The sequence below is a fragment of the Felis catus genome, chromosome D1, assembly GCF_018350175.1.
Source record: "Felis catus isolate Fca126 chromosome D1, F.catus_Fca126_mat1.0, whole genome shotgun sequence".
Taxonomy (NCBI): Eukaryota; Metazoa; Chordata; class Mammalia; order Carnivora; family Felidae; genus Felis; species Felis catus.
Genome location: NC_058377.1, coordinates 22,496,989 through 22,510,880, shown reverse-complemented (window position 1 = coordinate 22,510,880; position 13,892 = coordinate 22,496,989). Strand labels below are relative to the sequence as shown.

The window sequence follows — 13,892 nt, the reverse complement described above, 5'->3', positions numbered from 1 at the left end:
ATGAATTTTACATCCTTACTGTCTTGTATGTAATAAACGTTTGTTAACCAAATGTCTAACCTCTTGCCAAATGCAAACGTTCAAAACCTAAAAGCCTCTCCCACCCTTCCTGAATATGCAGGAGACATAGATACATACAGACTTTAAAATAAACAATTCCCAATTCACAAGATGTAAACATGATTATAATCACACACTCCGCACTTTCTTAGGGAACATGTTTTAGGACTAATCTCTCAAAACCACAACCAAATTATCCAAGGCAAAGTCGTGTGTTCCACTTAACCTTTTTTAACGTTTCACAAGGTGATGACTTTTGAAAACCCAACCATTACACACTTGTGGGAAACCAGCTCACGTTTAATTGTGACATTTTAAAATCGGACAAGTGTTTTGACATCTGCCCCCCTCCCCCATATTTAGTCTCTAAAATGACAGGAAAACACCAACCAATCACAGGCTTAATGGGTTTAATAAATTTACCCCTTCAGTTCCTATCTGCAGCACCCAGGATTCCTTTGAAATTCCAGACAGACCCGGCAGCGGCCAGCAGCACACTTCGGACCTCCAGAGTTAAAAGTGCAGGTTCTCTGAGCATTCGGTGTTGTGTGGCACTTGTCCGAAACTGGTACTTCCCTACAGCTGGGGAACTTTCGGTGTACCAGTGGAAAAAAAGCTTTTCCCCTTCAAGGGGAAGAAAATCACTCCTCAAGACCCAGCAGATCTGGCTGTGAGGTCTTTCCTCCTGTCCCATCTCTTCGGGCTTGTTTTTTTGCAGTGGAGCAAGAGAGACCAAAATCTAACCTGAGTTACAAGAAACAAGACAGTGATGGCTATAAAGGGAGTGACCCGGAGCAAATGAGATGCTCCTTCGCCTCCCACATCCAATATATGTGCTTCACAGAAAAACAACAAAAAAGTAACAGGTCCACAAAATACAACAGCTAGAATTACAAAATCCATTCATCCAGAGGGTGGTGGAAGGCAGGAAGGGGAGTTGGGAGGGTAAATGGCACAGGGAGAAAAAAAAGTATTCAAATCAGTCCAGGCACGGGGGCTGGCAAGTGCTAGAAAAGAGCTGCAGAAAAACCTGTGGTCCATTCAGACCCACCGATGTTAGAAATCCACATACTGGTGTCAGGAAGATTCTGCCTTATGCGCACCAGAGACAAAAATCCCAATTCCTCAGAGAGAAGGGAGTATGCAGCGGGCCCTTGGCAGAGCGGGTCCTGCCTTCTCTGGCAGAGGAGGTGACAAGGAAAGGAGCTCCTACAGCCCCCTTCTGATCCCGCCCATCCCTTCTGGGTGGCAGGCGACTCAGTGGCCTGCAGCAGCCTTCAGTTTGGCAGGAGACGGATGCGGTGAAGGGAATTTCTCGGCAGAGGTTGAGCTACTCAGGGCAGACTGCAGGTAGACCGTCTTGTGGAAAAGTCTGTTGCTTAGGAAAACCACCAAGGAGAAGAGGCGCAACTGGAAAAGGCTGAAAGGCAAGAGACCCGACTTGTTAGATCCCCAGCTGCTCAAACTTCGTGTTTTCACTACTTGACAGCTTATTTTTAAACTTAAAAATTTAGGTTAAACATTTTTAAATGACATAGGGGGAAATAGGAGAACTGAAATTTGATCAAGGAAGGACAGACACTAGACACATGGGTTAACAGGCAGCAACCAAAGAAGGCACTGGGTCTGATGCGGTCATGAGTACGACAGAATCACCACTGGGAGTGTCAGGCTTCGAGGAAATAAAGTTACATTTCAGGTTAATTCTGATTTGAGGAGTACTTGTCTATGGCTGACTTCAGAGTATAAACATCAAGCCATGTCTGAAGACATCAAATACTACATGTGCTCCATTTTCAAGAGTTTCAGGGGACAGCCAATTACAGAGCCTGCAATTACAGTGAGCAAGAGTGAGCCAACACCCAAAGCAGATCTGAAATGTTTAATACATGTATCCTCACTGACTTCAGCAAAACTGATCAAAGATTAAACTTTTTTTTTTAAACTTCAGGAGTGCTATTATTATTGCTGAAGATTCATAGTACTTTTACTACCAATAAACTCATGTAGCCAGATTACATAGCCCACTATAAAAAGTTGGCCATTTTTACAAAAATGGACTTACCCATAGGTGTTTACAAGTGCCTTATGTTCAGTGAACTGTTAAATTTTAAGAATATGTGTAATTCTTTGTAATGTAATGTGCATATATGCCTGGGAAAAATTGGTGAATCCATTCCACAAGTGTTTTTCTCTCATCATAGTGTGTATTAATGTTTTCCTACAATGTAAGAGGCTATTTTTTAAAAAGTCTCATTCCTGTAAGTGTGATGTTATAGCCCTGATCCTTTACACAGACAGATAGCTTACATTAGTTACTACATTTTAGCCAACACTGGCTAATACTTACTATGCTTTGCCAGGGGTCTTTGCTTCATTGGCGCTGATAATGAATAGAGGAAAGAGGATGGAGAAGAGGCAGCCACTGTAAACAGAAGGGAAATAGTCACCTTCATGACAGCCAAGACTTTGGAAGGGATATTAGAAGCCCAAAGTTCCCTTGCCTCCAGAACTAACATCATGGCTTGATGAAATCTTAATGTTTCAAACATCTCCAAATTTTTTTTTTCCCCTAAGCACCAGTTACTTTTAACACTGCTCCAGGAGGCAACATAAAAGAGTATGTATGGCATATAGAATCATGCAGGCTAGATTTTAATGCTGACAAACATCTGACTATCTGTCAAGGAGAATAAGTCTACAGACCTGACAGCCAAGTAAGAATGGAAAATGCCTACCACAGGAGCAGGTATACGGAAGGTGCTCCCTACAATGAGTCTTTATTTTTACTAGTCCCCACCAAGTCCCTCAGGCCAAATTACCTGATAATATATGAGGACTGCATTGCTGTGAGGAAAGCCAAGGGCAAACCAAATCCAAAGTAGTAAGGCCAATTCCTTTCTATGTTTGACAACCGCTGATGCATTTCAATTCCTAAAACAAGAGAGCTGATACAATTAGATCGCTTATTTCCTTTTAGTCAAATGACTACGTAGACAAATTATTTGAGGTCTCAGTTTTAGGTACAGATCTGTCATGCAGAACAGTTAAAAAAAAGCATACAAATTGGAATTGTTTGAATATGGAAAGGCTTCTGTGCAAAGCTTTTCAGTTCAACAATCACAATTTCAAAACTGCTAAGAATCATGAATTACCTCATCAGCATCCTTTATCATGATGAGTCCTGAGCAAAGGTATCAAATAAAAGGGCAGCCATTCTCTAGAAATCAATTAACCTCTTCCAAACATGGGACACCCAGACAAATATGCCAAGGTCTTTTAAAACATCCCCAAAAGAATATGAAAGCACTGACATCAGATAATTTCTCTAATTCAGAATAATGCATGCTCTTTTATGCTATCGCATGGCTCAGTCAGAGCTACATCAAATTAAGCGGCATAAAGACAATGTTACATTGCCATATCCCCCAGCATCAAAGTTAAGGGTTAAAACCCCTTAAGTGAAAATTCTCTCTTGCCAAAGAGGCTACTTCCTTTCAAAGATGGTTTGCCAATGGCCTATGTATTGAACAGTTTAAGAAGTCTGCTTCGCAGCACTCCTGGACTGGATATCCTACTTCTCAGTTTCTTTACACAGACTCACCTTTATTGAACCAACGATATTCAAAGCAGTACAGTGAGTAGAGAAGGGACATATGCAGAAGACTAACCAGTTGACCAACAAGGTGGATGGGAAAGAGACTCACAAACATCCCCTGAAGAACAAATATGGAGAATCTTAATTCCAACACTTCAGAGAACTAACACTATTCACCTGCCACTGAGTCCTCCCCCTCTGCCTAGATAGCCTCACAGATGCTCCGTAAGGGTCTCAACAGCAGGAGAGTGGACAATGCCCATGAGCAAGGAAGAGCTGGTAAGTTCGTGTTGCTTATCATTTTAGGATTTTTAAATTCTCTATTTGTTTCTGTGAAAAAATTATTTAAAAAGCATTACCTCCCATAAAGCTTATCTGCCCCCGTATAAATGCAACACCCTGTCTTTGTGAAGCTCCCTCTGGTGAATCCTTTTTCAAAATTTGCCCATGTACCCAGAAGGCCAGTCTCACCTGGATGAGGAAAAGAGCCTGCAGCAAAAGGTTGAAGAGCATGTCAGCAATTATTTTGCTGACACTAGGGAATGGGTGAGGCTTCCTCCCTGACACCTCAAATGCTAGGTCAGCTATGTCCTGTAACAGAGAAAGCAGCTCACCAAAACATGAATAAGACGGCTTCACTATCCATTCCCAAAGCCAAGGCCACTGATCTACCATTAGATCCGCCAGGTGAGAAAAGCCCCCGGACATCTGGCCATGGCTTTTGAGACTGAGACAATAATTCCATTTTTTTTTTTTTTTTACAAGAGCACAAAAATCACCACTGGCTGCATGACCAACAAAGGTTAAGGCTATGAAATCGTTCCTGCATGGCCACCACTCACAGGCTAAAACCTGCCACCCACCAACCCATCATGCGGCAGCACCCAGACTCCGTTCTCTCCTGGACCTACCTGAAACCAAATGGCATTGACAACTTTGCTAAGCACGAACAGAGGAAGTACCCAAAGAGCACTGAAAATGGACGTAAGGAAGAATTCCAGCCACGACCAAACATCTCCATGTAGTGATGGATCACCTAAGAAAGGGGAAAAGAGAGTTGTCACTGTAACTGGAGAAATGAAAAACAAAAAAGACCGAATATGGAACCCCCTAGTTGGTGACTATTCTCCCTCACCACACACACACACACCCCCTGTGTTTCTTTCCAGCACACGACCAGATAGTTCTCCTCTTCGTAGACACATCAAATTCTAGCCACAGCTCTCACTGGAGTAGTCCTAGATATGTGCTGCTTACCTTGAGACAGACCCGCTTACCAGGTGCTGACTGACACATCACAGACCTTTGACAGTACACAGTATAAAGGAAACTACCTGGGTTTAAATCCCAGCTCGGCCCCTTACTAATAGTTTAACCTCGGGTAACTAACTTCCATTTTCTCATCCACGAAAATGATGTTGGTAACAGTACCCACTCAAAGGGTTGTTGACAGGCTTGAGCTAAAAACAGCTAAAGCTCCTGGAACAGCGAAGTGTTCGGTAAACTGAGGGAGACAGGGACAATCCCCTGTACCTCCGCCCCAGGCATGCAGCACACAGCAATGCATATACTTACCAATAATTTGGGCTGTTACTGACTGGAGTACAGGAATAAACACTCGATAAAACAAGAGGAGACTTAACTAAAGGAAAGAATAAAATAAACATTAAAAGCTCTTCTTTAAAAAGAGTTCCAAGTTTCAGTGTCATTTTCCAGATGGAGGTGCCTTTTCAAGGAGCCCTGAAGAGGCACCAAAACTGGACCCGTTTCTACAGCCTAGTCCTTCTCTAAGGTACAAACCTGACATTGCTTGTAAAAACAGAGGGTCTTAGGGACACAGACAAACATTTTAAATAATATTCAGACCAAAATACAGGCACATACTAAATACATAGTAATATTTTATTAAGCAAACATCTGAAAACATCTGTGAAATGTTTGGATTAAGACAAGCTGGATTACATGGAATTCCAAGTCCAAAAAAAAAAAAAAATCTCACTACCCGTTCTTCAAAGTACTCAAATTTCGCTTAAGCCCATGTTGGCTCTCAGTTAACTCTAGGCAACATTTTCTGGTGTGGGTTTTCAATAGTCATCAATTCTAGTAGAATGATAAGACCAGGTGCAAGGATAACCTTGCTCTTTTCCTTCTGCCTTTCCCTTCTGATAGCTGCTCTTCTCCAAAATGCCCCATGTCAAGAGAAACTGTTACCGCTAACATTAAAACTTGTGAATGAGTCGTTTTTTAAAAATAAAGTGTATATTCAGGGCTATCCCTGACATTTACATACAAGTGTTCTTTGAGTGAAAATAAAATCATTGCAGATGCACAGATTCCCAGTTATGGTTTAAGCATGTATCAGTAGGTGAAAGCTACTTGTCTCAGTTTCAAGAAAAGAATTGAAAGCTATTGAGAGAGCAACAATCTGAAGATGCTTGTAAGGCACCTGGCATTTGAGGAAAAAGAACTCACCCAGAATACTCCACCATTCCAAGCGCAGCACTGGAAAATTCTACTAACGATACGCGGCTCACTGGAAAAGACCACATGCATTCAGCTAATATGGTACACAGGCCATTTCCAAATCATCATTCACTCACTCACTCACTCACCATTACCTTTTGTTGGTTACCATTATTTTTCCAGCACCTACTGTTCTCTCAATGTTCTCCCAGTGTCAATAAGAAATGGTTAAAAATATTTCTTAGGGGCTCCTGAGTGGCTCAGTTGGTCAGGCGGTTAAATGTCCGACTTCGACTCAGGTCATGATCTCATGGGTCCTGAGTTCAGGCCCTGCGTTGGGCTCAGCACAGAGCCTGCTTCGGAGATCTGTCTCCCTCTTGCTCTGCCCCTCCTCAACTCGCCTGGGAGCGCTCTCTCCTGTGCACTCTCTCCCCCTCTGTCTCAAAAATACATGAACATTAAAGAAAAATATTTCTAGGAAAACAGATTCTTATAATTATTATTTGCAGTTCTCTATTCACCATTCTGTCTTTTTAAAACACCATGACATTATTTTTTAAATGTCAGTTTATATAAATCTCTGCATTCTTTTTTTTTAATTTCTTAAAATATTGATTGATTGATTGATTGATTGGGGGGGGAGGTGGCTGGATCCCTCGACCCTGAGATCACAACCTGAGCCAAACTGAAGAGTCAGACACAACCAACTGAGCCACCCAGGTGCCCCAAAACACCATGACATTCTGAACAAGCATTATTAGTAGACCCTAGTTTAATTTAACGTGGGGAAAAAAAAAGAGTCACCCGTAACATTTTTTTTGGAAAAAAAGTACAAAAAACAAAGGGGGTACTGAAACTCTAAGTGACTATATAAGGTCTTCATTCTACACTAAGGACCAGCCACTTTCTGAAGCGCCCTCCCCCTCAGATATTTTCTGACATCAGCCCCCGCTGCTTACCTCTCTTGTTTCCTTTCTATACTTTGGGCTCTCCTCTGTGCCAGGACACTGCTTGCCCTTCTTCGACGCTGCTCCTCTCTCTTTTGCTGAATCCGAGCATCGAGCTTTGAGATGGTACAAATTCCCCAGATGGAGTCTTTGATTCCCTGTATTAAAGAGGGAGGAATACACATCAGGAGACTTTCCAAAATTACATAAAGTGAAATAACAGTGGAAACTATTGAAATTTCTCTGCTACATGGCTTAAGGGAGACTTAATCTTTTGATATAATTCAAAATTTATAGGAGTTGTAAGAATAGAACTTCCAAATATCCTTTCCCCAGCTTTGCGAAGTAATAATAAATGTGGTAAATTAATTATTTACACATATGCATTTTTCCTATATCAGAATGTGTATTTCTAAGAATGATATTCTTCCATATAAACACAAGTTACCAATTCAAGAAATTTAATACCGAAATACTTGAATCTACAGTCTATATTCCAGTTTCTCCATTTGTCCCAATAATGCCCTCTAGGGCATGTTTACCCTTCACCGTGTCAGAAATCAGTTCAGAATCATATACTACCTTTAGCTGTCATGGCTCTTTAGCCTCTTTCAATCAGAAACAGCTCTTCAGCCTGTCTTTCTTTTTGAAATACAGAGGCCAGTTATTTCATGCTATTTTCTCAATTCAGGTCCACTCACAATTAGACCCAGGTTGCCCCTTTTGGGGCAGGAATATCACAGAAGTGCTGATGTGCCCTTCCCAGTATTACATCCAGAGACACATGACATCTGTCTGCCCTTGCGAGTCATGTTAATTTTACATACTCAGTCAAGGGGTTGTCCAGCTTTTCTCCACTATATGGTTGCAAACTTTTCATCTTGCAATTAATCAGCTATGGGTGGGCAGACAGGGCTGAGACCAGGCAAGTATCCTGCTCAAGTTCTCTGCCCTAGATTTAGTACCCACTGACAATTCTTGCTCAAACCAAGCTTGAAGAACATGGTTGCAAAACAGTGGCTTTCCAATCCCTCTACACTTAAGACTACAGAGCCCAGTATTGCCCTCCCCTATATTCTTTCAGTATTAATCAAATGCCTCTAGTATGTCCTCTATCCTGTGCTAAACTCTAGTGATACTGAGGACAAATTAAACACTGGTCTCTAGAATGACCACAGATGGAGAAAGACACAAATCATTACTATAAAATGTGAACAGCTGCAGGATAAGAGCATGCCACATAAGACAGAGATAATATGGTGGTAGAGCTGGAGAAAAAAATGTCCTTAAAGAGTGTATGAAGGGGGAGAAGATTAAGTCTATTAAGACAGTGACAGAAGCTCTTGCCAACCATATTGGAAGAGCTCCAATAGCAGAAAATTTTGTTAGTGCTACAACCTCCAGAATTGCCTATCACCCAGCCCCCAAAACTACACTCATTCTTCCATCCATTCACCCACATATTAAGCATCTTCAATGAGCTAGACATTGGTCATATAAAAATGCTCAATAAATGTATAATTTAGCAGGAAGAGTATACAACCAAAAAACGACAAAAAAAAGTTTAAAGTATGTGTCCCAAAGAGTTTATTTCCAGGGTAGAATGGTAGCACTGGGGTATTCAACCTCACAAAGAATAGGAAGAAAAAAGACATTCTGGAAGCAAAAGCCAATCTGGACTCAAAAATGGCATTTTTACCTATTGTTATTAGCTAAAACAAACTTTAGATATAACTCCCAGGATACATAAAAATGGGAATGGGCAAATGATTATGTACTAACCACTGATAGCATAAATTGCCAGTGTGCACCTGATCTTACTAGTCTTATTCTGCTTTTAACTTCTAAATCTTCCACAAATTGTTTAAATATTTAAGGTAGTTAAGTTTAAATGGCTGAGGGCCTTGTATGTGCTAGCACAATGACAAGATCCCCACCTTTGAGATGTTTACAGTCTACTGGGGCAGACAAACATTAAATAGTACATTGTAGACCTGATTCAGGGTTGGAATTTTACAGCACAAGAATGGCAAGATGAGGAGGTAAAGGTATTAAAAGTAGATCTCATTGCATGAAGTCTCTTTGACCCTTCTGAGATACTCCAATTCCCCCTCTTTTACTCTAAAATGTAATGAACTTTTAAGCACTCCCATTGAGCAAGGACCACCCCCATCCCCCCCCCCCCCCCCCCCACAATTGAATGGACCTCTCTCTTGCTCCCAGGAATACAGCTACATGGGCTACAACCAGGGCATTAAGTCTCAGACATCCACTATGATGGAATTGTGTGCTATTGGTTAATTTGGGTTATTAAGTCCTAAACAGATCTTTATGGGACATTTTCCTAGAGTATCATCTGCACCATGTAGAATGAGGAGAAAATATGTTCTGTAATGCAAATATGAATAGAGTAGTTTAGGTAATAGTATTATATCAATGTTCATTGTTTAATTTTGACCAGTGGACCAAGGTTACATAACATAACATTAGGGGAAGCTGGTGAAGGATATAGGGCAACTCTTTGTACTATCCTGCAACTTTTGTGTAAGTCTAAAATTATTCCAAAATAAGAAGTTTTTTTTTAATAGAAGTATCAGTATACTTTTTTTTGAGAGAGAGGGCAGAAGTGAGGGAGGGGCAGAGAGAGAGATAATCCCATGAGGGGCAGAGAAAGAGAGGGGGGGAGGGTGGGGAGGAGAGAGAGAGAGAGAGAGAGAAAGAGAGAGAGAGAGAGAGAAGGAGAGAGAGAGAGAAGGAGAGAGAGAGAAAGGAGGCTCACCCGAAGCAGGGCTCGTGTTTTACCCGAAGCGGGGTTCGTGCTCACCTGATGCAGGGCTCGAGCTCATGAATGTGAGATCATAACCTGAGCCAAAGTCAGATGGTTAACGACTGAGCCACCCAGGCACCCCCAAAATAAAAAGCTTTTCATTTCTTTATTTTAATGTTTATTCATTTTTTGAGAGAGAGAGAGCACAAGTGGAGGAAGGACAGAGAGAGAGGGAGACACAGAATCCCAAGCAGGCTCTAGGCTCTGAGCTGTCACTACAGGGCCCAACACAGGGCTCAAGCTCATGAGCCATGAGATTATGACTTGAGCCGAAGTTGGACAATTGACTTGAGTCCCCCAGGCACCCCCACTAAAAATCTTTCTAAAGAAAAGGCTCTGGAGCCAAACTGACCAAGGTTCCAATACTAGAGACATGCACTAGATAGGTCTCTCAAGCTTCTGGAAGATGCAGGACAATACTTACTGTCCTGAGTAGTATGGATGAGAATGAAAACCTGCATGTGAAGAACCCAACAAATATAATAAAAATTCCCCCAAAAAACCTAAAGGATTTCCTAGTCGGTTTCTGTAGCAAAAAGATCAAGAGATTACTCGATGACATACTCACCCTGGCAAGGTCCTGGAGAAAGGTTTTGACACTGTCAGCCATCTCTTCACCACCCAAACTACTAACTACACAGGAGAGAGAAGCGTCTCAAAATCTTTCATCATGAAGGACCTGGAAAAGATGGAAAATAATGGGGCAACAAACAGTTATCTTACAGGTAAGTTACCTCACGTACATTTCTACACGATGATGTTTTCCATGTATTTACATCTCTACTCAGAGTGCAGCAGATTCCAGCACTCCCGTAGATACTAACACAGTAAACTAAGTAAAGATACACCTGCAACAGCTGAAACCTGAAATCAATACAATTTTTTTCGCGTTTATTTTGAGAGATAAAGTAACCACGTGAGCAGGGGAGGGGCAGAGAGGGAGAGAGGAAGAGAGGAAAAGAAGGAGAGAGAGAATTCCAAGAAGGCTCCACGCTCAGTGTGGAGCTGGATGTGGGGTCGATCTCACAATCGACCGGGGACCCAGGTGACCGAAGCAATACAAATTTTAAATTACTTCCCACTCTTTCACTTTTATATGGGGTAAATGTGCTCTTGGACCAGGCCTCCTTAGGCCTTGAAGTCCCTAACTATCCCTCCTACACTTCCCAAATACTTGAGGATTTGATGAGTGATAATTACATTTCAGTATCCTCCTAAGCGATTATTTATGCTTGATGTATAACCTCAAACACCTGAATGAAAACACAAGAGCAAAATCAAAGTTCTAGCAAGAATTACTAAATACTATAATTCATGCACAGGATCCTCTGGTATACAAGTGAGCTTAAGGTACAATGTGAAACTGCCCACCTAGACCACCAAATAAGCCTCCCTCTGTTTTCAACTTTAAATATATACATATATATACACACAATTTTTTTTTTAACATTTATTTATTGTTGAGAGACAGAGGCAGAGCATGAGCAGGGGAGGGGCAGAGAGAGGGAGACACAGAATCCAAAGCAGGCTCCAGGCTCTGAGCTGTCAGCACAGAGCCCGACGGGGGCTCGAACCCACAAACCGGGAGATCATGACCTGAGCCGAAGTCGGACGCTCAACTGAGTCACACAGGTGCCCCTATACACACAATTTTAATATGCACACAAGAAATGGTGGACTATAAGCGGGGCCAAAAAAGTTCATGTGTATAAACATTCTTTAAAATACTATAACTTTTTCATTTTATGCATTTCTCAGGTGAGAAATCTAGCTTCAAAAATTATGAGACTTTCACAAGCATCTTGTATAAAACTCAACTTTCAAAACACAGCACATTTTGTCACATATGTAACCACTTCAAACTGTACCTTGACCCAACTGGGTTAGTGCCACCCAGAACCAGAAGAACAAGGAATATAGTGGTAGGAAGGCAACTTTTACAACACCATATGTACCACCTGCTCCTGAGGTCAAATCCCATTACTTCAGAATAAAGAAGTTTCTAGGGTAAGAAACTTCTGTTAACACTCCCAGTTGAAAACAAAAATACCTCACAGTGACAGGATAACTCGCTGCCAGGTGAATAATAACTGTTCAAGGATGATACCAGTTTGTAAAGACTATCACGGATTCACTCTTAACCAGCTACTTTCTCATCTATAAATTAAGGATCTTAAAATTCTCCATTCGTCTTTTGAATACAAGGTATAACATGAAAATGGTAACTTCTATATAAACATAATCCCAGTAAACATGAACTAGCTTGGGAATTTAACAAAGCCAATCACTTAGTCTGGATTTCTCACAGGGCACGAAGCACGGCAGTTCTAGTCCAGCAGAACAGCTGTGTTATCTGAACCGTGGCCATGAACACCTGGTTTCTGCACGTACAAGTGGCAGGTTACCTAGTGGCCAACAGCAGCCTTGGTAGGACAAGTCACTTCAATTCTCTACAGAGACCCTAACAGCCTTCCTTCAGGAATTCTTGGTGATTGTCCGCTTTGACAAAAACTGAAGCATGGAGAAAAACAGAACTTGACACAATTTAAGACCACACAGGAGGAACGTTACAACTGAGCTGGAAGGAATGAAGATGCATCTGGTTCCCATCATTTTACAGCTGGAGGAACTGAGTCTCCGAAGTTAAATGGCTTGCTCAAAATCACAGCAAACGAAAGGCTATTGCAATCTTCAAAACCCTCGTGTTCAGACCCTCTGTCGGGACTTCTTTTTCCTCAAGCTTTGCAATTAGTTTAACCCGAGCCATCCCATGGACAACTTCTGAACCTAGATCTACAGACGGCCATTAGATTCTCAGCAGTCATTAGAACTTATTAAGCATCTACTGAGGCACATTCCTGTCCTTTCATTTCTAAGCCACCAAGCCCGGAAAGCAGGAACCTGTCCTAGCCCACACCAGGTGCAGAAAGGGTGAGCATCCTCACGTCTCACGGGGGCTCCACGGATTGCCCCGGGCCCACGGGCTCAGACGCATCTTCGCCTTAGCTCCTTGCCAATTTCGACCGGAAACTAGTCTCCTCCCGCAACCCAGCCGTACACGAGGTGCGGAGCACGCTCACCTCCGGTCACACGCAGAGCTAAACATAGACGCGCCGCACCTGGGGCAGCGTCCCGCAACCGGGCCCGACCCCGCTCGGGCCCGCACCTTCCTGCCAGGGGTCCCCTCCAGGAGCCCCTGCCCGGAACCCCGCACCTCCGCGCTCGGGGCCTCCCTGTCCTCGCACGCCCTTACCGCCCCTGCCTCGCAAGGCCCCAGCCGCGCGCCCGCTACGCGGCGCCAGGGGCCTGGCTCGGCCACTCTGCACCTACCCGGCCGCTCCGCCGCCCGGCCCCTCGCCCACCGCGCGTCCGCTCGGCTCCTCCTGGCCCCTTCACGCCCGGCCGCCAGCTCCCGCCCGGGCGCTCCCAGGGCCGGGGCCGCTGCGCCCGAACTGGGCATGCCCGGGCCGCACGGGGCCGCTGGGAAGTCGGGCGGGCGCCGAGCCGAGCGGAGACGATCCGAGCCACGCCGCGCCGCCCCGGGTGGTGGGGGCGGGGCCGCAGCGGCGGAGGGGGCGGGGCCAGGCGGGGCGACTGAGCCTGGGAAATGCAGTCCGTGGGCCGGGCCTCGCCCATCCCGCGCCGCGTGCGTGGAAGCCTAGGACCGCCCGACGCGCTTCCCATACCGCTTTCCTCATCCCGTCCTTCCCGGTACCTCATCCTGTTCTTTGCCCTCCCCAGTATACTCCTGCCTGGTTGCTTGTCCTTCTAAAACCCTACGAAACCTAACAACAGAACGAAATAGAGGTCACCTTGGTTTATCTGGTTGGAGATTTTTGTAAGCAAAGGGTACTAAGCAAGATGGGTTTAAGTCAGGATCATCAAGAACAAACAGGACAAGCCGCTATGCAGTTTGGCTGCATTAGGTGTGTACTCTGACGGCAAAGTGACGGTTGAGATTAAAAACTTAAAAATAAAGAAATAAAACCTTTTCATC

General features: G+C 43.6%; 1 protein-coding gene and 1 long non-coding RNA gene across 2 annotated transcripts; one reads left to right on the top strand and one right to left on the bottom strand.

Annotated features, from left to right (window-relative positions):
- Positions 1 to 342: 342 nt before the first annotated feature.
- On the bottom strand, positions 343 to 13,362 carry EI24 (EI24 autophagy associated transmembrane protein). The gene is made up of 11 exons (XM_023239274.2): positions 13,226 to 13,362; positions 10,464 to 10,574; positions 7,081 to 7,226; positions 6,131 to 6,191; positions 5,234 to 5,300; positions 4,570 to 4,694; positions 4,130 to 4,249; positions 3,665 to 3,776; positions 2,883 to 2,994; positions 2,411 to 2,485; positions 343 to 1,480 (listed from the first exon to the last, which is right to left on the bottom strand). Exons 2-11 carry the CDS (start codon positions 10,503 to 10,505, stop codon positions 1,318 to 1,320), a joined length of 1,023 nt encoding a protein of 340 aa, XP_023095042.1. The 5' UTR covers positions 10,506 to 10,574; positions 13,226 to 13,362; the 3' UTR covers positions 343 to 1,317.
- On the top strand, positions 3,775 to 6,300 carry LOC123380388. Its single transcript, XR_006586082.1, has 2 exons — positions 3,775 to 3,937; positions 4,424 to 6,300. It is a non-coding gene; the product is annotated as an uncharacterized LOC123380388 (long non-coding RNA).
- Positions 13,363 to 13,892: the final 530 nt, after the last annotated feature.